This window comes from Alligator mississippiensis, chromosome 1 (genome assembly GCF_030867095.1).
Source record: "Alligator mississippiensis isolate rAllMis1 chromosome 1, rAllMis1, whole genome shotgun sequence".
Classification (NCBI taxonomy): Eukaryota; Metazoa; Chordata; order Crocodylia; family Alligatoridae; genus Alligator; species Alligator mississippiensis.
The window spans coordinates 485,532,737-485,555,572 of NC_081824.1; the positions used below are offsets into that span (position 1 = coordinate 485,532,737).

Sequence of the window (22,836 nt, forward strand, 5' to 3'; positions counted from 1 at the left end):
CTGGTGGGAGCGGGACGCAGGGGCACCAGGGCACTCGCACGCCTGCACACAAGCACCGGGTCGTGACTACAGCGGGAAAGGCTGGAGAGCAGCTCCCCGCAGAGACGTGTGGAGGAAGAGAAGCAGAAGAGGTATTTGGGGGCTGGAGCCCCCCAGGGTGAGGGAAGGGGGGGATGGAGACACGGGCAGGTCCGGGGGTGGGGGGCAGGTGCCAGCTCAGATCTCTGCACAGAGGGGGTGGGGGTGCTGCCGTCCCCAGGGCCCCTTGCGACCCTCACGGCAATGCCCCCCCCGCCCCGCACCACGGATCCGCACCCAGGCTTGCGGGGGTGGGGACAGTCGGGAAGGTGTGCGCTGGCCCTGCCTGCAGCGCCGGGCTCGGCCTGGGCGGATCCTCCCGCCCCGCCCCCATCTCCCTCTTTCCTTCACTCTCAGTTCCCCCCCACCTCCCGGCTCTGCCCCGGGGTGGGGGGGGGGTCTGTCCGGGCAGAGCTGGGCCAGGGGGGACGGCGAACCCCTCTAGACAGGTTCCTGGCCCTTCCCGGCCTGCTTTGCGAGCCCTGCTCGCCGCGATTGGAGGAGGTAGCAGCCTGTTGGACCCCGCCCACCCCTAGAGGCGAACTTCAGCCCCGGCCTTATCTGCATATGCAAATCGCATGTAAATGAGACCTGCGGACGGCTTTGCCCCCCCTGCCCAGCCCAGCGCAGCACCCCCCCTCCCCCCCACCCGCGCTGTCGGGGCGCGGGGCGCAGACACACGTGACAGCCCGGTGTGGACGCGGCCACGGCCCGGACCGAGCACACGTGCGGGCTGCAAACGGCTCCCAGCCCCCCCCGCGGAGCCCATCGCCGGCTGACCGCTCCGGGAGGGAGGGAGGAGCCCCCGCCCACACCAAGCCCCTTGCAGGGCCCACGGCACATAGGAACAGGCTCCTCTTGCCTGCGGGCGCTGCCCAGGAGCCGGGGCTGACCTGCCTGCTCCTCAGCGCCTCTGGGGCCAAGCCCTGTGCTGCCCTGAGACCGCGCACATGCATCACTCTGATGGGGACAAAAAATGAAAACCCCCAGGCAATTAGTCCACACCGGTGGAGGGGGCCAGCTTTCCAACACGTGTGGGGCCAGGTTAAGTGCACTGGAGCAGAGCAACCCTGTTGTGCCCCAGCTCAAGTCTGGGTTCATGCCCGGTATGCAAAGGCCAATAAAGCTACCAAGGGTGAAAGTACAAAGAAGGTTTATTGCTAGCAATAAAAGGTGGAATAATTTGGAATAATTCACGTCACAAGCACCCCCCACTAGTAGTTCTCAGCATCTTTTATACAGGAGTTTTCAAGTTTTCACAAGCGTGCTTGTTTGCTGATTGGTTATAAGTGAGTGACGCAAGAAGTTCTTTACTGAGCATGTCTCTATACCTGTGTTTTAGCCATGTATCTCATTTACCTACGTGTGTTTCATTAGCATACTTCTTCCCCACCTAGGGGTGTGATTTTTAGTATTTTAATGAGCCCTTTAACCCAGTACTCTGCTTCTGCTTTTGTTTTCAAGCCCCCTTTATCTAGGACTGTCTCCTCCTTATCATCACAGATGGGCATTTTTCACATAGCATTCTCTTCTGCTTCCTCTTTGAGTAGAGGCTTCTAGGTCACTCCTTACAACCCCACCCGGGATGGGACGGGAGGCCCTGAGTCAGAGCCCAACACCCCTCCTAACCGTGTCCACGGAGGGGTAACATAATGCGGGAGTGAGCATGCAGGCTGTCAGGCCCTGGCCTGGGAGAGCGGCCGTCCTGCCATACGTTCGCTGCCCGGGCACAGCCGCGTCTAGCTGGCGTGGGAGACATCTCCCCTGCATCCCCTGGCACAGGCCGGCGAGGTCCCGTGACTATATCAGCCGTTGGGCTGCTGGGCTCGGGATCGAGGAGGCGAGTCGGGAGTGAAGTAAAGGCAAATTTACTGATAGCTCAGCATAAAACTGTTAACAGAAAGGTTAATGTGACAAACAGGTGGTACAGTTATAAAGAGCTAACAGTGAATGGTAACCACAGATAGACAGCCCCCGGGCTGCCCCCGCCACCCCCACACTCGTCTCTCCAGACCTGGACCTACACATGGGACCGCAGTGCCAGTGACCACGTTCCTCGTGAAGGCAGCAGCCAATCGCGTCCTGCCATTTCCCGGGGGGCAGGCACACACAGCGGGACGGCCAATGGCATCCAGGCGCCCAGCTTCCCGCCGACAGCACCCGGCTTTCAGCCAAACCGCCGCTGACACCGATGGGACAGCACGTGTGTGGCCGTGAGATCTTGTCCGGTCTCCCGCAGCGCCAGTGCCACGCATCCCCGCGCGTGTGAGCCTGGCAGTGTGCACGTGCAGTCGTGTCACCCTGGGGGGCAGCGAGGCCATTGCTGTGTTATGTGACAAGTGTGTGTGTGTGTGTGTGTGTGTGTGTTGTTTGTCCTTCATGGGGGAAGACGCCCACATACAGCGGGGGAGGAGAAAGAAAAGACGTGGGAGAGAAAAAGGGAAGGAGAAAAGAGAAAAGGGAAAAGAAGCAAAAGGCGAAAAACGGGAAAGGGAACAGTACGAAGCGGATGGAGGCTCGGTCACGTGGGTATGTAGATGACTTTACACCACCGATCTTTACGCCCCCGCCTGCCCACACACTTCTTTGGGTAAATCCAGTATCTTATTAGCCCAACTCAAGGAGTTGGAAAAATGCTTTTAAGCGAGCTTTTTTGGGTCTAAAAACTGATTGATTCCTACCCTAGACTCCAGACCCAGAAGCATCCACGCACCATTTTCACCCCCCAGCCCCCGAGGACTTGGGCATCCGAGCCCCCAGGTCTCACCCCCAGCCCCTCCCTCAGAGATCCCAGGTGACCCGCCACCCTCCCCCCACTCCCGACCCGCCGCTCCTACCCCCCAGCCCTGCTGGTGCCCCCCAATCCCGACCTGCCGCCCCTGCCCCCCAGCCCTGCTGGTGCCCCCCAATCCCGACCTGCCACCCCTGCCCCCCAGCCTTGCTGGTGCCCCCCACTCCTGACTCGCTGCCCCTACCCCCAGCCGTGCCGGTGTCCCCCACTCCCAATCCACCCCCCGCTCTCCCTTCTCCCCTCCCCACATTGTTCCACCCATTTCTCCTCCCATCACAAGCTCTGCCGTCATTACCATGGGATTGCCTATGCGTGTCATTCATTTACATGCCTCTCTGCTAAGAGCGCATGCGTAAGGCCAGGAACTCGGCTTTTCTCAGGCACTTGCTGATTCTTCCTGGTTTCTTGCTGACGTTAGCAGCCTCTCCAAGGTTTTCCTTCTAATTTATCTCCTGACAATAGCTGGTGCGCTGCATCCTGTTCTTCTTATGCAACGGCCTCTGTATTTTACAACACTGCGACCTTGTTAGAAAACTGCTTGCCTAAGCATTTGCAAGGCTATTTTTAATGCATCATTCTGCAGGCAGGAGGGGCTGAGGGTGCAGAAGTCCCTTGTGTCGTCCAGACCGGAGCCGGTCCAGCACCGAGAGCTGTGGGGGCAGGACACCATGCAGGCCATGCAGCCCCCTTGCGAGGCCCAGCTGCCCTCCGCGACCCCACAACTGGCACCGCGGGATGAGCTCCCCACCCCAAAGCCCTGGCACCAGCTCTTCCATGGCCTGCGCTACCGGGAAGCCGAGGGCCCAGGGAAGATTTGCAGCCGCCTGCGGGAGCTGTGCCGGCGCTGGCTGGAGCCCCAGTGCCGCAGCAAGGAGCAGATGCTGGAGCTGGTGGTGCTGGAGCAGTTCCTGGCCATCCTGCCCCCGGAGATGCGGAGCTGGGTGTGCGGGTGCCGCGTGGAGACCTGCACCCAGGCCGTGGCCCTGGCCGAGGGGTTTCAGCTGGGGCAGGCAGAGGATGAGAAGCTCCAGGAGAGAGCCTTTGTTTGATGCCATCTGCACCTCCATGTGTCGGGGGATGTTTCCCCACAGATCCCAGCTCCCCAGTGACACACGTATCTCGTCCCCAGGTCACCGTGCGTGTGAAGCTCGAGGAGGGGTCCTCTGACCAGATGCAGCCCCCGGGGGCCCTGCCGGAGTTTGCTGATTCCCAGGTGCAGCAGCTGAAGGCTCATCATAAGGACAGGCCTCTGGAGAAGGCAGGAGATCAGGAAACCCCAGGGCCTGAGGATGAGCTGCTTCATGTCACCAAAGAGGAGCCCCCGCCCAACCCGGACCCAGGTCCTTACCAGCCTTTTTGATGTACAAGCTTAACATGGGCTCGACACCCAAAGAGTAGCAGTTACCTCCCCACACCCCCTGCCATTATTAGTGTTGGCGACGGAGTTTAGGTCAGTTGAGATTGGCGGACAGCTAAGTAGAAAACAGGGTGGGAGTGGGGTCGCAGTCTCCAAACAAGTGCTGCATGAGGGGAGAGCGAGCGGAGAGGAGCAGGCAGTAGCCGGTGGTTCTTGAATGAGTCCAAGGAGCCAGGGGCAGGGGAGGTGCGGGATGAAGTCCTGGCATGCAGTTAGGAGCCTGAGTGGCTGTCCTGCAGTTGGGGTGAGCGGCTCCAAAGCCCACCCCTGCCCGGGACAGGGCCACAAGGTTTGTACCTGTGTGACTGGGGTGGGACAGGGCTCTGGCCCCTGTGGGAGGTCTGAGGTCCAGGATCTTTCTCACTGCCTGCACCGCTGCTCTAAAAAAGATGCTTTAAGTGACTGGCTCTTGCCGTGCTGCTATGCTCACAACCAGTGATCTAATTGCCTCCACCTCCCTTCATCCCAGGCCAGTCCAGGAGATGAGCAGGGCTTTTCCCTGTCACCACCCCAGGGCTCACCTGTGTACTCTCTTCCACCCGCAGGTGCTGGGACCCTGAGCAGAGCGGATCAGCAGCCTCCCAAGAAAGGGCCTGTAAAGCTGGAGCTGCAGAGACCCTCCCGAGGGAGACGGGGACAAAGTGACTCCCTGGCACCTGGGCTGGGCCAGTTGCAGGAGGGGCAGGGGCCGGCGAGGCAGAAGGAGAGCATGGAGGTGAGCAGGGCACCAGGTGGGGGTGGAAGTGCAGCTGGGGCAGAGCCCAGGAGGAGCCAGGGGTGCTGTCAAGAGTTTGGGGAGCAGAGACCAGAAGAGTGAGCAGGGGTGCTGGCACGGGAAGGCCTGGTCAGAGTCCAGCCAGGCAGCACCAGGGAGCCCAGGGCAGTGGTCTCTACACCTGAGCCCAGCAAGTCCTCTCCCACCTGGCTAGGACTGGGGAGCACAGAGGGTCTCTGCAGCCGATGCCAGCAGGGTCCCCCCACCCTATCAGTTTGGCAGGAGTGGACAGCACACCTGGTTGCTGATTATCTGTGTTAGTGTGAGGGGAGGCAGAAGCCAGGATGGATTTGCAGTTTACAGATTAACTGAATCAGAGGCGCAGCACAGGTTTTTTCGATTCCACACTTGTTTGATAAGTTTCATTGAAGGGTGTGCACAGACCAGACTATTAAATAGAGAGAGTCTTTTGAATACCAAGTGCAGAGGGGCAGCGTGGTGGGACGGGGGACAGTGCTGGGAGAGGAGATGTAAGTAAACACCCCCTGACACAAAGGGGACACAGCAGCTAATCCGGTTAATCGGAGAAGACTGCACAGTCCCTGTGTGGACCGTGCGTAACACAGCCCAGCCTGCAGATGATTTGTGGTTGCACAACTCCATGTTCAGGTTTGTGCTGAAGTGTTTGATCTAAGGACAGCTGCTCTGAGGTCAGCACTGGGAAGTCCAGGGAGGTGAAAGTGTTGTGTCACAAGCCTTTCTCTCTTCCTGGACTAGATGCCACAGGGCGGTAGGAGGGATTGTGGGGCACAAGCAGGGGTAGGGAGGCTATGGGTTGGGAGCGATTTTATCTTTTATGAGCGAATGTGCAATTTTGAAACTGAGAAAAGCAGAACCTCTGCATATCATGTGTCAGCTGAGTAGCGTGCCCCTGTCTGTCCTGGCTAAGCGTGCAAAGGGCTGTAGTGCAGAGTGAGTGCAGACAGGGCCGTGGGGGCTGGGGGCAGTGGGGCAGGAGACACTGATGCTGTAACGCTTGTGCCTGCAGCTCCGGGAGGTGTTTGAGGACGTGGCAGTGTATTTCACACAGGAGGAGTGGGAGCTGCTGGAAGAGGAAGACAAGGGGCTTTACCGGGACCAGATGCTGAGGAACCACCAAGCCCTCGTTTCCCTGGGTAAAGCTCTGGCTCTTGTTTTGCCCTGGAGCCATGTGAGCTCTGAAGCAGTGTTGTCTTCTCCCTGGTTTTAACAGTCTCTCACCCCATTCTCATTAAGAAATTAGGTGACTGTGGCATTCATGCCTACACAGTCAGATGGGTCACTAGTTGCCTGGAGGACCACACACAGAGAGTGGTGGTGGATGGGTCTTTTTTGAACTGGAGGGATGTGGGTAGTGGGATCCCCCAGGGCTCGGTCCTCGAACCCGAACTGTTGATGTTGTCTTTTCTCTGCTTCCAACAGTCTCATCCTCATGAACGTTTGGCCGGTGGCTTAAATCCCTTTGCTCCCCTCTGATCTGTCCATGAGTAGACTTCTCCTATCTCATACTTGTATATATTCCTCCTTCGTTTGATCCAGCTGCCTTCCCTGGAGTCTTCCCCCTTGATAACATGATTTCCCTTTGCCTTCTCACCATGATCATATCATTTGCCATTCATTGTGTCTAAAAATGCACTAAGCCATTCCTTGTGCAGTTATTCTGATTTCCTTCCTCGCTTGCCAAGTGTGTCCTGTCCAAACTCATTTCCACTCATTTGCCTGGAATTGCACTGGTGTTTGCTTCCTATGACCATATGTCCACTACCTGGATGAAAAGGACCATCCTTTTCCCCCTGCTATGCCTTCCCTTTCAGCCTAAATGTCCATCCTCACTTGTCCTCCAAGTCCTTAGTATAATCCCTGAGTTCATTGGCTCCATTCCCCAAATTTCAGTGGCTTATTCTGCATCCAGTACCAGTGGATAAACTCTCTCTAACCGCTGCCCAAGCAGGATATCGAGGCCCTGCCCCTGACTTGATCTGCCGCATCCAGCGAGGACAGGTGGAGCTCTGGGTCCGTGGTGATGAGAACCGTGGGGAAATGTGGAAGTCAGAGGACGTGCTGCCAGGTGAGTTGTGGCTGTCCCCTCCACCCAACTCCCCTCTCACAAATGCTCCACGCCCAGGGTGAAAGGGAGCCTGGAAACTGCAGACCTGCCCTGTGCTGCCATTTCAGGGTACTGACCTCAAATAGCTTGTGCTGTCATGTGTGCAGACAGGTGTTGTTCCACCCCCTGAAAGTCAAACTGTGGAAACTGTTACCAACAGGATTGTTTTTGTCAGAGGCCCCCAGTGTTTGACATGGCCCCTTGGCGGTTTAATATCAAGTAAACCTTAATAGTAATTATTGCAAGTTTCATCCCTGTAATACGACCTGACAAGTGGCTCCATTAGGCATTATAGCAGCGACCTTTGGTGATGCCAGCCTTGTGTCCTTCGCTGTCAGTGGGAGATGTTTGTTTCTGGTTTTCCTGCTGTTCAAGTACAAATTGCACGACCACCCCCAAACTCCCCAGAGTAAGAGCATGCGCACAACACCCTCTTCCTTTGTTTGTCCGCTGTGTCAATAACTTTCTCATCCCAAATTGCCTAATCCCCAAGTTCCTTAACAGCCGAACAGTTTTTATCCAGCGATAATTATGGCTAAGTCTTTTAATCTCTTCCAGTATGCAAATGATGGCATTCTTTAAAATTTAAGATGGCTTTCTGGATCAGACAAAAATCCCATGATCAGGGTTTTTGGGGACCAGACATGTTCCTGGGAATCGTGCCCCTTCTATATAATGGGCAACGCTTTCCTTGTTGTTTCAAAAGGATTGCTTGGTGCCACAGGAGCACTCCCAGTGCCCCTCTGCCCTGCAAGATGCTGGAGAGATGCTAAGGGTCAAAAGGAAATGAACAAAAGGATGAGAATACAAACAAACGGTCAATCCACCATTCTCAATCTTTGGCATGACTGATATTTTTTTTGAGTCCCAGGAGGCCATGCTCCAGGGATGTACCATTTTCTGTAGCCACTTTGCAGATATTCCAGAACCCATCCAGAACTTGTGCTTACATTTCATGTCTAGCATAGTTAACACCACAGCCACTTACAGCAATAACGGTACACAAACACAGACGCGCAAGCAAGACAATGACTATGCAGCACGCAGTGAAGCTCGAATCTTCTTTGTACCAAGGGAATTTCTTGATGACTCGCTGCTGGTCCACAACCTGGAAAACACAAAGACAAAAAAGGGAATGGCTTAACCCCCTTTAACTTAGTTTATGTCATGGGATCACTTCTGACACTCTGGCTGGCTTGGCCCTGGCCCTGGTTCTGGCCCTGGCCCTCCTGCAGCTCCTTCACAGGTTCCGCTCTCTGCAGCTTGAGAGGCTGCTTTTTTAGCAGTCTTTTCTACTTCAAGTGACAGCTGCTGCAAGGTGTACCCTGCCACACACTTTCCCTCCTTGGCTTTCACCAGGGGTTTTCTTTTGGGGTAGGCTCCCCCTATCCTTTTCAGAGGAAAAAGTAGCCCACAAGGCAGTGGGAGCCAAGGTTTTCAGGCGCTCTGCACTCGCCTTTCTCAGGAGTGGCAACCTGGTGTTGCGTAGAGACTGCCCTGCCACAAGTAGCTCCACCGCACTAACCAGGCCCAGGAGGGTGTAGTGTTTAGGTCTTACCCAGATCTAATTGTTAGGCTCTCCTGCCCTGGTTATCTTCACCCATTATGGGCACAGTCTCTCACTTCTGGGTTTTTTGTGCCCCAGCCATTCTTGTTGGACAAGAGAGAGGCTGGGGTTGTCCCTGGTGTCTCCTTATCCAGTTGACAGGGAGCACTGGACGTGTGTAACCCTGGGCTCAGGCTGCATGAAGTGGGTGGGTGGAGTGGGTGGGATTCAGAAGATTTCATGTTGTGGGGGGAAGTGAACCCCCAACTGTTTGCACCAGATTCTCCCCTTGTGATGTTTCCTCTCTGGGGCCCCGAGTGTCACGAAGCCTGAGGCTCAGCCCAGAGTCCGTGTGTGGGTTCGTGCCAAGGCCTTTGTCCCAGTGCAGCTGTCTGTGATGTGAAGGCTGCCTGGGATTCATTAGCAGAGGAAAGCTCCATGGGCTTATTCCCTGCATCAGACATTGCCCCAGAAACAGGTAGGAAGCAGATCACTGCTCTCAATCCTCCACTCCCAGAACATTTCTTGGAGGGATAATGCATGAACCGTGATGGGTTTTGCTACCAAGCAGTGTAAGGCAGTGCTCACCACACACTCTTGACTGGTGACAAGTCCTGGACATGCACCCCGAGGCAGTTCATCCTTGTACCCAGATGCTGCTTTCAGGACTGCCAGAGATCAAGGGCAAGCATTGCAGATGGGTCTCACCAAAGCACTGGGACTTGTGGAGCGTGTCAGCCCAGTCAGGTGGAGGCTCAGCACCATCCGCCCCTGGACCCACCAGTGCTGTGGGATACAGCAGCCCTTTGAGAGCCCTATTTTTCCTTTCAGCAGATCCCTCTGGTCTCAGCCTCATCCTCCTAAAACGTGAACCTATTCGGTTACAGTCCAAACGCACATGTCCCGCATGTTTTTTGGATCAGGGCCTGAGGTGATTTGGCTGAGATCTGGGCCAGAAACCTTAAGAGTCTAGCTCCTAACTCCACCGAGTAGGGAAGATGAGACTGGCACAGGGACCTGGCACTGCCTCACCCCCAGCACTTGGGCCTGTGGCCGAAAGACCTAGTTTTCTTGGGGAAACACAAGTGCCAAGTCCTGTCCTGCTCTTAGGCCCATCCCAGCAGAAGGAATAGCAGTGCTTGCTCCTTGGCAGCAGGGCAGGGACTAATCTGGTGTTTCTTCCTCCCATGCAGGACATGCCTGGTTGCTGAGCAGAACTGAGGAGCAGGATCCTGAGGAAGGGCCTGGAAAGCTGAAGCCACGCTGGGCTTCCCTTGGGAGTGTGGGTGAGGTGTATTCCCTGAGCCCACAGAAGGACCAGTGGCACAAGGGTCAGGGGATGCCCACAAAGCAGGAAAATGTAGCAGTGAATGTGGTCCCATCTCTACTTGGGCATTGGAGTGAAAAAGGGAAAGAAGCCAGAAAAAGGCCAAGGTGCAGGGATGAATATGTCATGCTGAGACACCAGAAGAGGCAGAAAGCAAAGGTGCATTGGAGAGAGACACTGCATGCAAACCAAGGCACTGTGGGGGGCCTCAGAAGGAAGCAGGAGCTCACTACCAAGCCCAGGGGGAGAGCCCACTCCTGTCCTCAGTGCAGGAAAAATTTTAGCTGCCCCTCGCGCCTGGCTCTACACAAGATAAGGCACGCTGGGGAGAAGCACCATGTACGTGCCAGGTGTGTGAAGAACTTCACCTGCCTCTCGACCCTGGCTACTCACCACCAGGTCCATTCTGGACAGCTCCCCCACCGCTTCACCAAAAGGGGGAAGAGCTTTGTGCACAGCTTGGAGCTCCTCAAAACCCAGGATGTGCACAGGAAGAAGCGTCAGTACTGCTGCGTCACATGTGGTAAGACCTTCACCCATTTCTTCTCCCTGGTTCAGCACCAGCGCATGCACTTGGGGAGGAAGACACACCAATGCAAAGAGTGCAGGAAGAACTTCATCAGCTGGCAAGGTCTGTCCCACCACTGGTGTGTGCGGAGGAGGCAGCAGCCACACTGCTGCACGAAGTGTGGGAAGAGCTTCAGGCAGCCCTCCAGCCTGGCCAGGCATAGGTTCATGCACACACAGGAGAAGCCTCATCCTTGCTCTGTGTGTGGGAAGAGCTTCATCTCCCCTTCCAAGCTGGCCCAACACCAGGTTATCCACACAGGGGAGAAGCCACATCAGTGCACTACATGTGGGAAGAGCTTTACCCGCTCATCCACCCTGACCCGGCACCAGCGCATCCACACAGGGGAGAAGCCATATCAGTGCTCCAAGTGTGGGAAGAGCTTCAGTTCTTCCTCTCACCTGTCCCAGCACCAGCACATCCACACAGGGGAGAAGCCATATCAGTGCTCTGAGTGTGGGAAGAGCTTCATTTATTCCTCCAACCTGGTCCAGCACATGCGCATTCACACAGGGGAGAAGCCACATCAGTGCTCTGAGTGTGGGAAGAGCTTCACCCAATCCTCCAACCTGGTCCGGCACCAGTGCATCCACACAGGGGAGAAGCCCTATCTGTGCTCTGTGTGTGGGAAGAGCTTCAGTTATCCCTCCGAACTGGCCAAGCACCAGCGCATACACACAGGGGAGAAGGCATATCAGTGCTCTACATGTGGGGAGAGCTTCACCCACTCCTCCACCCTGGCCCGGCACCAGCAAATCCACACAGGGGAGAAACCATATCAGTGCTCTGACTGTGGTAAGAGGTTCAGTTATTCCTCCGTCCTGGCCAAGCACCAGCGCATCCACACAGGGGAGAAGCCATATCAGTGCTCTGAGTGTGGGAAGAGCTTCAGTAATTCCTCCGTCCTGGCCAAGCACCAGCGCATCCACACAGGGGAGAAGCCATATCAGTGCTCTGAGTGTGGGAAGAGTTTCAGTAATTCCTCCGTCCTGGCCACGCACCAGCGCATCCACACGGGGGAGAAGCCATATCAGTGCTCTGACTGTGGGAAGAGCTTCAGTTCTTCCTCCAACCTGGCCCAGCACAAGCGCATCCACACAGGGGAGAAGCCACATCAGTGCTCTGATTGTGGGAAGAGTTTCAGTTATTCCTCCCTCCTGGTCCGGCACCACCACGTCCACACAGGAAAGAAGCCGTATCATTGCTCTGAGTGTGGGAAGAGTTTCATTTGTTCGTCCTCACTGTCCAAGCATAAGGACATCCACACAGGAAAGAAGCCATATCATTGCTCTGAGTGTGGGAAGAGTTTCAGTTGTTCGTCCTCGCTGGCCAGCCACCGGCGCATCCACACGGGAGAGAAGCCATATCATTGCTCTGAGTGTGGGAACAGCTTCAGTTCTTCGTCCAACCTGGCCCAGCACCAGCGTGTCCACACAGGGCAGAAGCCACATCAGTGCTCTGAGTGTGGGAAGAGCTTCAGTTGTTCCTCCAACCTGGTCCGGCACCAGCGCATCCACAGAGGGGAGAAGCCACATCAGTGCTCTGAGTGTGGGAAGAGCTTCAGTTATTCCTCTGACCTGGCCAGCCACCAGCGCATCCACACGGGAGAGAAGCCATATCAGTGCTCTGAGTGTGGGAAGAGCTTCATTAATTCCTCCTACCTGGTCCGGCACCAGCGCGTCCACACAGGGGAGAAGCCATATCAGTGCTCTGAGTGTGGCAAAAGCTTCAGTTATTCCTCCAGCCTGGCCCAGCACCAGCGCGTCCACACAGGGGAGAAGCCATATCAGTGCTCTGTGTGTGGGAAGAGCTTCAGTTATTCCTCCCACCTGGTCCAGCACCAGCGCGTCCACACAGGGGAGAAGCCATATCAGTGCTGAGTGTGGGAAGAGCTTCAGTTGTTCCTCCAACCTGGTCCGGCACCAGCGCATCCACAGAGGGGAGAAGCCACATCAGTGCTCTGAGTGTGGGAAGAGCTTCAGTTATTCCTCTGACCTGGCCAGCCACCAGCGCATCCACACGGGAGAGAAGCCATATCAGTGCTCTGAGTGTGGGAAGAGCTTCATTAATTCCTCCTACCTGGTCCGGCACCAGCGCGTCCACACAGGGGAGAAGCCATATCAGTGCTCTGAGTGTGGCAAAAGCTTCAGTTATTCCTCCAGCCTGGCCCAGCACCAGCGCGTCCACACAGGGGAGAAGCCATATCAGTGCTCTGAGTGTGGGAAGAGCTTCAGTTATTCCTCCCACCTGGTCCAGCACCAGCGCGTCCACACAGGGGAGAAGCCATATCAGTGCTGAGTGTGGGAAGAGCTTCAGTTATTCCTCCCAGTTGTCCAAGCAGCAGCGCACCCAGACAGGGGAGAAGCCGCATCAATACTCTGACTGTGGGAAGAATTTCAGCATCCCCTTCAACCTGGCCTGACACTGGCGCATGCACAAAGGGGAGAAGCCGCATCATTGCTCTTGGTGTAGGAAGAGGTTCTCCTACTCCTGCAGCCTGTGCTGAACACCAGTGCATGTACACAGGGGAGAAGCTACATCAGTGCTCTGAGTATTGGAGAATCTCACCCATCTCAGCACCCACCAGTGGTGCATTCAAACCAGCTCCCTCATGCTGGTGGCCTGCAGAAAGAGTTCCCCCAGGCTTTGCCCCTTCTGGAAACCGTGGGAGTCCAGAGCCCAGACACTTTCCCACAAGGTATGGTTGTGTGTGGGGGTTAAGAGGAAACACCTCAGGCAGAGGTCAGCCCCAATGTTGCGGGAGGAGACGAGGAGGAGATGATCTTTGCATCAGCCTTGGCGCCTGTGCATTCCCCATTATTATCTAACAATATTCCCAGGGGAACAAGTGCCTTCACGCTAGCGTGCCCTCTCCCCGATGGCTGACTTCATATGACACTTGGGGACTTCCCTTGGCTGCCTCCCAGCTTTCTCCTTCCTCCTGGTCCAGGGGTTCTGGTATATGAGCCCCTTAGTTGCTGGGAGGAGTGCATTTATGTCTGGAGAAGCATTCCCTACTCTCCTTCCTGACCGCACCTTTTCTCACCACCACATCACCCCTCTTCCAGACCGGCCCATGCCCAGTGGGGTCTGCAACGGGCTGCTTCTACCACCTCTGGAGCCTTATTGACCTGTTTTGCTTTTAAGCCTCTGCAGAACTGTGCAGCACGGGGTGTGTGCTGCTCCTGTGCTGTCCTCCCCTTTGTTGTGTTCTCTCTCATGCATTCCCTGCTACTAAGGCAACACAACTGGACATGCCACCCCTATGGTTGATCTCTGTGCCCTCTCCCAAGGTGTGCAATGGGAATAGACCCAGGCCCACAACCCTTTCCAGGGCAGATCTCTCTGCTTTCTAGCCCCTTCCTTTTCTAAATGATTCACCACAATGCAGAGGTTGTTGCTAACCCTTGGGAGCAGGAGGTGGTCTGATCTACCCACCCTGCTGCTAACTGACTGGGTGCTCCCACCCACTTCTGCCCTCTTCTCACAGCAGGATCCAGAGCTGGGTGAGCCACCACCACAGGGTGAGCATCCCTGGGTGAGCGACTGGAAACTGGCTCCACAGGTGCCCCAAGCCAGCCCCGTCTGCCCTGTTCCTGCCCTCACCCACCACAGCCCCCCATCTGCACCACGGAGGGGACTGTGGGAGTGGGGGGGCAGTCTGTGCATGGCACTGGATCCAGGGGGGTGTCTCCCCCCTTGGGAGAGTAGGTTCTCCACCCTGCTGCCAGCACCTCTGCCAGCATGCCCACAACATGCAGTACTGTGGCAGGTATTAGGGTAAGGACAGGTGGCTTGTGCTGGGCCTGCGGTGGGGCATTGGGCACAGGCTATCCAGCCAAGCATGGAGGAATCAGGCTGAGTTTGTCCCCTCTGGGGGTTGGTGGGCTGCAGCAGCAGCCCCTGCGGAGTCAGGGGCAGGGCTGGAGGTGAGGGCATTACTGTCCATGCCCTGCAGGGCGGGGGGCACTGGATGTGGTGGGAGGTCTGCAAGGACCTGACGTAGATGCTGGTGTCTGTCCCATGTGGGATCTGTGTTCACCTGGGACAGGTGTGTAGGGAGGTAGTGTAGGTAGAGGTGATACCCCATTGCGTGCAGGGGGCATCATCTTTGGGGGGGGCACAACACCTGGAGTATTTTTTTGGTACACCTTCTGGGGTGGCTGTCACTTACCTGGGGCAGGTGTGATAGGGGCTGTAATGGGGCAGACGGTGCTATGCCACCATTGTGCAGCAGGGGGTGCTGTGGGGGTGCCTGTTCTCTCTTGGGGCAGGTGTGGGGTGGTCTGTCATGGGGTGGGGGGATGGGTGGACCCCCATCTCTTCCTCTCTCTCTTTCTACTTGCACTCCCCACCCCTGTGCCCCAAAAAGCCCAAGCCCAACTGGTGACCCCACTCCCTGCAGCCCCGGGGGATCTGCAGGGGGCTCGGCTCCATCCCAGGGATTCCTCCTCAACACCAAGATGGATCTGGCCCCCTGGTCAGGCCAGTACAGACTGGGGAGCTTTGCCTGCCTTTCTAGTGTGATCCCGGCCTCTGCCTGGGATCCCTCAGGTGTGGATTGCCAACCTGTCGCAGCAGCAGGAGGATGAGCACCGTGGCCCCGCTGCTTTTCCTGGCGCAGGACCAGGTGCGATGTCTGCTCTGTGTCAGGCATGTGGCAGTTTGGCTAAGAAGTGCGATGTTGGGTTTGTCTGGGCTGGTTTGGACAGGGCTGATTCTGACTCAGGCGGCGGCTGGACTGGAGGTGACCTCTGCCGGCCCCCTCAGCCCCTCTCTTCCAGGATTTCCATGATGAGAACGTTCCCTGGAGCGGTGGCTCCCAACCTTTTTAGACTGCGCACTGGCAAACGTGGATAGAAAACAGAACCTTTCATAGATTTAACTGCATAGACATTAGGCCTGGAAGGGACCTTGTACGGCCATTCCCTTCCTCATTGGCCCTCACATTTTCCATTGCTTTCTTCACGGTGGCTGGCCATGGAGCTGGTGCTCTTATTGAACACTCTGCAATCACTCCCAGGTTTCTTTCCTCTGTGGTAACAACTCACGTGGAGCCCGTCGTGGTGTCAGTCCCATTTATACAATTCACATTCAAATGTGTTCCTGGCCCATTCCACTCAGATCATGACCTCATGGTCAATAGAGTTATATATTATTTACTCTTCATTATTATATACACGTTTTAAAGTGGGGGCGGGGGTGGACATGATGAGACTCTTCTCATTCAGCTCCAGCACTCTCAAGTTGTAGGGCCCTAGAAGAAGCCTTCATCTCCAGAGAAGAGCCACGCGCATGATCAGGGGGCAGGGAAGCAGACCCTGCTATGACAGGCTGAGAGCCCTGGGGCTCTTTAGCCTGGAAAAGCGCAGGCTCAGGGGTGATCTGATGGTCATCTGTACGTTTATCAGGGGTGACCACCAGTATCTGGGGGAACGTTTGTTCACCAGAGCGCCCCAAGGGATGACGACTAAGTCATAAACTATGACAAGACCGTTTCAGGCTGGACATAAGGAAGAATTTCTTTCCTGTCTGAACCCCCAAGGTCTGGAATAGCCTGCCACCGGGGGTGGCTCAAGCACGTTCATTGAACACCTTCAAGAGCAAACTGGATGCTTATCTTGCTGGGATCGTATGACCCCAGCTGACTTCCTGCCCTTTGGGCCGGGGGCTGGACTCGAAGATCTTACGAGGCCCCTTCCAGCCCTAATGTGTATGAAATCTATGAAAATGTCTATGAAATCTCTCTGAACTTTTCCTCTTGCCTGCACAATGCATCCCACACCACACTTACACCGAGTCACAGCTCTGTCCTTCGTACATCAGCAAGGATCCCTACTGTTGGAACATGCTGTGCAGGTATCTGAAGAAAGGTGCAGCGTTTTGTTTTGTGTCATTACAATTTTAATACTGCCCCAGCAGTGGAAAGGGGTCATTGTGTTTTCTTCCCTTCTTCCCCTCCAGGTACCTAGGCCCTATACTCCTTCTTATTTGACATTTTGTATTTTGTTCCTTTTATATTACACCAACCAGTATGGTTTGTTCTGCTGTTTGTGTTTTAATTTTTTAACCCTGTCTTTTGTCAACTGGATGAATATGTCGATGATTGTAAATGTCAATGATTGTAAGTGCCTAACCTTTGTTGAATCCTGCCCCTTGGCGTGTTGTAGTGCCCCCTAGACCCCTGGGTTTATAGTGCTTATGTTCCCAGTATTGTTCTCTCATTAAAAGGTATATGGTAAGTCCCCGTTTGTGGTCTGGCTCTGCTCTATAGTGGGAGGAGAGTCCCTACACCTCCCACAGTGCTAGTGCACCTGCTTTGATCCCTTCAATCAGAGAGGGGGTACCTCTTGGAGTACCGCCCAGGTTACATTTTGGGGGCTCATCCGGAATCCCCACATAGCGGGTGCTAGAATATTAGTCAAGCACTGTGTACCCCTGTAGAGAGAGAGAGAGCCACCCAGAGACATGTCCAATGCTTTCCTGTCTGCCGTACCCTCCAGGAGTGATGGGACTGTGCAGGGGGGAGCGGGGCAACCTGCTGGTACTGAGGCTACCTTTCCCCAAAGGTAAGCGTGTGTTCACTTCTAGGTTGGCGGACCTCCTCCGGTGGGCTTTAAACTATGCTCATCGGGGGGAGGGGAAGATGAGGGTGGGGGAAGCTGTAGATCACCCAACCATGTGGCACCCACAGGGACAGACCACCCTGAAGAAGGAGAACATCGGGAACCTGCAAGCCATTGGGTGGCCAGCAGTACACCACAGGTAAGCAATAAGGGGCCCTTTGGGAATCAGAGCTGGGGGGCAGAAAAGGCACCAGTCACAGGGCTCAAGTGCCTATATACTAATGCTAGGAGCATGGGGAACAAGCAGGATGAACTAGCGCTCCTGCTTGCAGAAAACACCTATGACTTACTAGGGCTAACAGAAACCTGGTGGGATTCGTCCCACGACTAGGCGGTACATATTGAGGTTTATAGGCTGTACAGAAAGGACAGGGTGGGGAAGAAAGGGGGAGGGGTTGTACTCTACGTCAAGGAGCAATATACATCGACCCTCATCAAGACCGAATCGAAGGAGGAGAAAGTAGAAGGATTGTGGGTTATGTTACATTGGGGGCAAGGAGAAAGGGATTTGGTGGTAGGGGTCTGCTACAGACCCCCACACCAAGAGGAAGAACTAGATTCAGGGCTCCTGAGGCAGGTCTCGGAGACCATAAAAGCTAGGGAGGCGGTAGTCATGGGGGACCTAAACTACCCGGACATCTGCTGGGACACACAGACAGCAAAGTCCCACCGTTCACGCAGGGTCCTATCCTACATACAGGACCTCCACCTGACGCAGGAGGTACACGGTCCCACTAGGGGGAATGCCTTACTGGACCTGGTATTGGCAACAGGGGATGACATGGTAGGGGACCTACAGATCGGTGGTCACCTGGGGGACAGTGATAACCAAATAATAGAATTCACCATAAGACGGCGAGTGGGTAAGGTAACTAGTAGGGTGAAAGTGCTAGACCTTAGGAAAGCTGATTTCAATGAACTCAGGCGATTAGTCAAGGACGCACTGCAGAGTAGGAGTTTTGAAGAGATGGGAGCCCAAGAAGCGTGGCTGTGCCTTAAGGTAATGATCCTTCGGGCACAGAGGGAGATGATCCCGATGCGAGGAAAGAGAGGGAAAGGGGCCAGGAGGCTTCCTTGGCTGACCAGAGAAATCCAGGGCAGCCTGTGGACTAAAAGGGGAGCACATAAAAAGTGGAAACGGGGAGAGATCAGCAAAGAGGAGTATACCTCCTCTGTTCTCACTTGTAGGGAGGCAGTTAGATGAGACAAAGCTACCATGGAGCTGAGGATGGCATCCCAAGTAAAGGATAACAAAAAATTGTTTTTTAGATATATAGGGAGCAAAAGGAAGGCCCAGGGAGGAATAGGACCCCTGCTAAATGGGCAGAAGTAATTGGTGACAGACAGGGGGGACAAGGCTGAACTCCTCAATGAGTTCTTTGCCTCAGTGTTCCGAAGCGAGGGGCACGACAAGTCTCTCACTGGGGTTGTAGAGAGGCAGCAGCAAAGTGCCACACTGCCATGCGTAGACCCTGAGATGGTGCAGAGTCACTTGGAGGAACTGGATGCCTTTAAGTCGTCAGGCCCGGATGAGCTCCATCCGAGGGTGCTGAAGGCCCTGGCCGATGTCATTGCACAGCCACTGGCGGGAATATATGAACGCTTGTGGTGCATGGGCCAGGTCCCGGAGGACCTGAAAAGGGCCAATGTGGTCCCCATTTTCAAGAAGGGGAGGAAGGAGGACCGGTGCAACTATAGGCCAGTCAGTGTCACCTCCATCCTAGGCAAAGTCTTTGAAAAAATCATCAAGGCTCACATTTGCGAGAGCCCAGCAGGACAAATTTATGCTGAGGGGAAACCAGCATGGGTTCGTGGCAGGTAGATCATGCATAACTGCTGTCTCCACCTGGACTCGGATCTTTGTTAAGTCTCTGTGCCACCTGGGGTACACAGACCCTAAAGTTCTTGGGTCTGCTTAACCCACCGTGGGATTTGGGGGTGCTTCTTTCATACAGATGGAAAGTAGAAAAGTCAAGTCCACCTTAGCAAGCCTAGCAAAGTGAGCTAGCAGGGGTATCCCTTCTCTCTTAAGCACACACAGTGGGGCATGCTAAAACAGGTCGATTTATTTATTAAAGAGGGATAGGGTGAGAAAGGGATGCACACAGCAGCATACAGAAAGAAACCCATTTTGAGCAAATCAATATAGGCTGGTTAGCCTTTTGATATGCGACTAGAACACCTCAATCTAAGTTCCTCGCTAGATTTCAGGTAAGTTACTCACATCCATGTCCAGGGAATTCTGGAGGCCCAAAGCATGATTCAGTGACCAGAAGGTGCCTCTCCCCCGCTTTACTGGGGGATTTACTTGGGGGGGGGGGGGGCTGGGGGCTGGGTTATTTCTCCACACTTTGCACTAAACAAAATGTATTTCTTTTTTTAAATGTTATCTCTTTGGCCAAATCATTTCTCAATCCTATCAACTAAGCAGAGCTCAATCATTCATGGCCATGTGGTGCTACCACCAGCAAGTACTCTCCCTTGCAGACACTTCAGGTTGGGGCTTCAGATAATGCCAAATCCATGGCAAGCATCCTATGTGCAAGCCACAAGCCCAGAGGCCTTGGAGTTCAGGTGCCCACTAATTTCATTTTTCCAAAAGGCCAAAGCAGCAAGCTAAAGGGAAGCCCAAGAGCTATTCCTCATCAACTTAAGTTTTCTGTTGAAGATCTTATAGTTTCAGGTCAGAAGGGACCTGAACAGATCATCAAGTCTGACCCCCTGCCCTGGGCAGGAACGAGTGCTGGGATCATAATACCCCAGCCAGATATCTGTCCAACCTCCTCTTGAAGACCCGCAAGGTAGGGGAGAGCCCCACCTCCCTTGGGAGCCCATTCCAGAGTCTGGCAGCCCTAACCATAAAGAAATACCTCCTGATATCCAAGCTGAACCTGCTCTTGATCAATTTGTGGCAGTTATTCCTTGCTATCCTGGGTGGTGCTTGAGGGAACAGAGCATCAGCTATTTTCCGCTGGTCCCCCCTGGTGAGTTTATAGATGGCCACCAGGTCCCCTTTCAGTCTTCTCTTGTGGAGGCTGAATAGATTCAGGCCCTTTAGTCTATCCTTGGAGGGCCTGCCCCGCTGCCCCCTGGTCATGCGAGTGGCCCTCCTCTGGACCCTCTCGATGCTGGCCACATCCCTCCTGAGTTGCGGAGCCCAGAACTGGACACAGTACTCCAACTGCGGCCTGACCAGTGTCACATAGATGGCGAGGATCACCTCCTTGGCCCTGCTTGTGATGTATCTGTGGATGCATGACAAGGTGTGTTAGCCTTCCTGACCGCTTCCTTGAATTGGTGGCTCATGTTTGTCTTGGAGTCAACAATGACTCCAAGATCCCTTTCAGCCACTGTGTTGTTGTGAAAGGTGTTCCCCAGCCTACCGGTGTGTTGCTGGTTCCTTCTGCCTAGATGCAGCACCTTGCACTTGTCTGCGTTGAACTCCATCCTATTCTCATCCACCCACCTCTGTAACCTGTCTAGATCTAGTTGGGTTCTGTCCCTCCTCTCCTTTCCAATGTGCCCACCTCACCCCACATCTTTGTGTCATCAGTGAAGTTGGACAGTGTGCTTTCCACGCCCACTCCAAGTCACTGATAAATATGTTGAATAACACAGGCCCGAGGACCGAGCCCTGGGGAACTCCACTGCCCATATCCCTCCATGATAAAACTGATCTGTCCACCACCCCTCTCTGGGTGCGACCAATGAGCCAATCTTTGCATTGGGAGGCATTTGCAGACTCTCTCAGAGGTCAGCTTGCCTGCAGTGCAAGTGATAGACCTTCAACTCAACTACACTAAGTCATTCACAGCCGAAGAGAAGGGGATTGCCTTTGCCTGATAAGAACAACCACCTGGGCTGAAACCAATCATGGGATGTCTCCTGCCAGGTAAGTGTGTGTCTGTGCAATGGGCTCTCCTAGGTCATTGGTGTCACCTACCTGGTAATTGTTGGCAGCCTCCTGGATGGGGAGCACTGTGTGACTGTGGTGAGCCAGGGACTCCCTGCAGATCAGACAGATGGCATTTCCATCCTCCTCACAGAAGAGCTTGAGTTTCTCCTCGTGCTCCACACACTGATTCTCCATCTGCTCCTTTCCTGGTTTCACACTCTGCTCTTTAATCTTCTGCACCAGGTTTTTGAGCTGAGTGTTGAGCGGGAAGCTCCCTCTCTGAAACTCTGCTCTGCAGCTGGGACAGGGGACAGGCTCATCTGAGTCATCGACATGGTCCTCGCAGTATCGGGTGATGCAGACTTGGCAGAAGTTGTGTCCACAGTCTATGGTCACCGGCTCCTTCAGGAGGTCCAGGCAGATGGAGCAGGTGGCCTCTTCAGCCATGTCCTGTCCTGGAGGGTCTGAGGCTGCACGGCCCCGTCTTCTGCTGATTGTTCTTTGTGCTCTGTGCAGGCTGGGCTTGTCCTGGGTGGTGCCTACCTGAGCACAGAAGGTGATTTCCTCTAAGCGCACTTCTAAGAACAGAGAGGAGGGGCCATGGGGGCAAAGGGACAGCAAAAGGAAGAAGGAACCTGAGTGGAGAGAAAGGAGGGATGAGGGCAAGGAACAATAGAGGCAGGGAGGAGAAAGGGAGGGGAGACAGGTTGTTCACAGGCAGGGGGGCAGAGATGAGAAACCACCCCTGACTCACAAACACGCAGGAAACAGTACACTCCATCAGTGCGCTGTGCAGTGCCTTCAACATAATGCAGGATTTTTAAAATTTCAATTTATTTTAATTTCCCATCCTGCAACCAGTGACTCCAAACATGAATTTCCCAGTTGTTGCTCTAATTCCCACCCCTTAAGTCCCACCTGTGCCAGGCCAGCTGCGCGCCATTCTGCCCAGAGATGGCACAGGTTTGGAGACTATGCTTAGGACTCACAAGGGCAGAAGATGATCACAGGTTCTCATCAGGCCTGTGGCACAGGGAGCTACGGAGATACCACACAGTCCCTTAGAGCCATCCTGACACTAACGGGGTCCATCAGCCTTCCCAGGCATTACAGAGAGCTGGCTCCAGCACCCAGACCAGGGAAGTGAGCCCAGACCTCAGGCCAGTGGGGCAGAAACCAGCCTGTCACAGGGCTGTTCCCTTCATTTCTCCCTCGTCAACCCCTGCATAGCTGTCCTCACCTTATGGGACCTCTGCCAGCTGTGATGCCTAGGACCTGAAGGCATTTGTTATCACCCCAGGGGCACCCCAGCTCTGTGGAAGTGGGGCTATCTGATAGTGCCTACAAGCTGGATGAGGGGTTAGCAATCCTAGCACAGGTTCCAGAGTGTGACACGTAAAGGCATTGTGCTTGGCATGTGTGCCTCAGGGCAGACAGCAGCGAAAGGGCTGGTTTGGCACTGCCACAAGAAGGATTGGGCCCATCATGGCTCCCCTGCCATCTGCCCCTGGCCCACCAACATCTTACAGGTAGAGTTTGTGGATGTTCTAGCACTCTGCCCAAAAACATTGCTGACCCCTGAGCTAGACAGAGAGCAGCTTCCTGCAGCTGGACAAGCCAGCCAGTGGGTCACACACCAAGATCAGGGATCTCAAACCTGCCACGCACTTGGAGCAGCAGGTGCCCAGAGAAGGAAAGAAGGGTTTGAGGTCCCGTTACTGTAAGGA

General features: G+C 54.9%; 3 protein-coding genes across 3 annotated transcripts; 2 read left to right on the top strand and 1 right to left on the bottom strand.

The window, feature by feature from the left end:
- The first annotated feature begins 208 nt into the window (after positions 1-208).
- On the top strand, positions 209-16,835 carry LOC106738692 (zinc finger protein 850). Its single transcript, XM_059725326.1, is given in 8 exon segments — positions 209-2,607; positions 3,999-4,209; positions 4,832-5,001; positions 6,050-6,176; positions 6,989-7,108; positions 9,887-12,464; positions 12,466-12,883; positions 12,885-16,835. Coding segments are annotated over 8 exon segments (3,900 nt in total). The 5' UTR covers positions 209-2,457; the 3' UTR covers positions 13,011-16,835.
- LOC132243186 (zinc finger protein 446-like) lies at positions 2,601-3,999 on the top strand. Its single transcript, XM_059725555.1, has one exon. The coding sequence runs from the start codon at positions 3,538-3,540 to the stop codon at positions 3,916-3,918; it is 381 nt and encodes a 126-aa protein (XP_059581538.1). The 5' UTR covers positions 2,601-3,537; the 3' UTR covers positions 3,919-3,999.
- A 2,698-nt stretch (positions 16,836-19,533) lies between the features above and the next one.
- On the bottom strand, positions 19,534-21,568 carry LOC132249877 (E3 ubiquitin-protein ligase TRIM52-like). The gene is made up of 2 exons (XM_059725537.1): positions 21,158-21,568; positions 19,534-20,459 (listed from the first exon to the last, which is right to left on the bottom strand). Exons 1-2 carry the CDS (start codon positions 21,554-21,556, stop codon positions 20,274-20,276), a joined length of 585 nt encoding a protein of 194 aa, XP_059581520.1. The 5' UTR covers positions 21,557-21,568; the 3' UTR covers positions 19,534-20,273.
- Between the last annotated feature and the right edge of the window lie 1,268 nt (positions 21,569-22,836).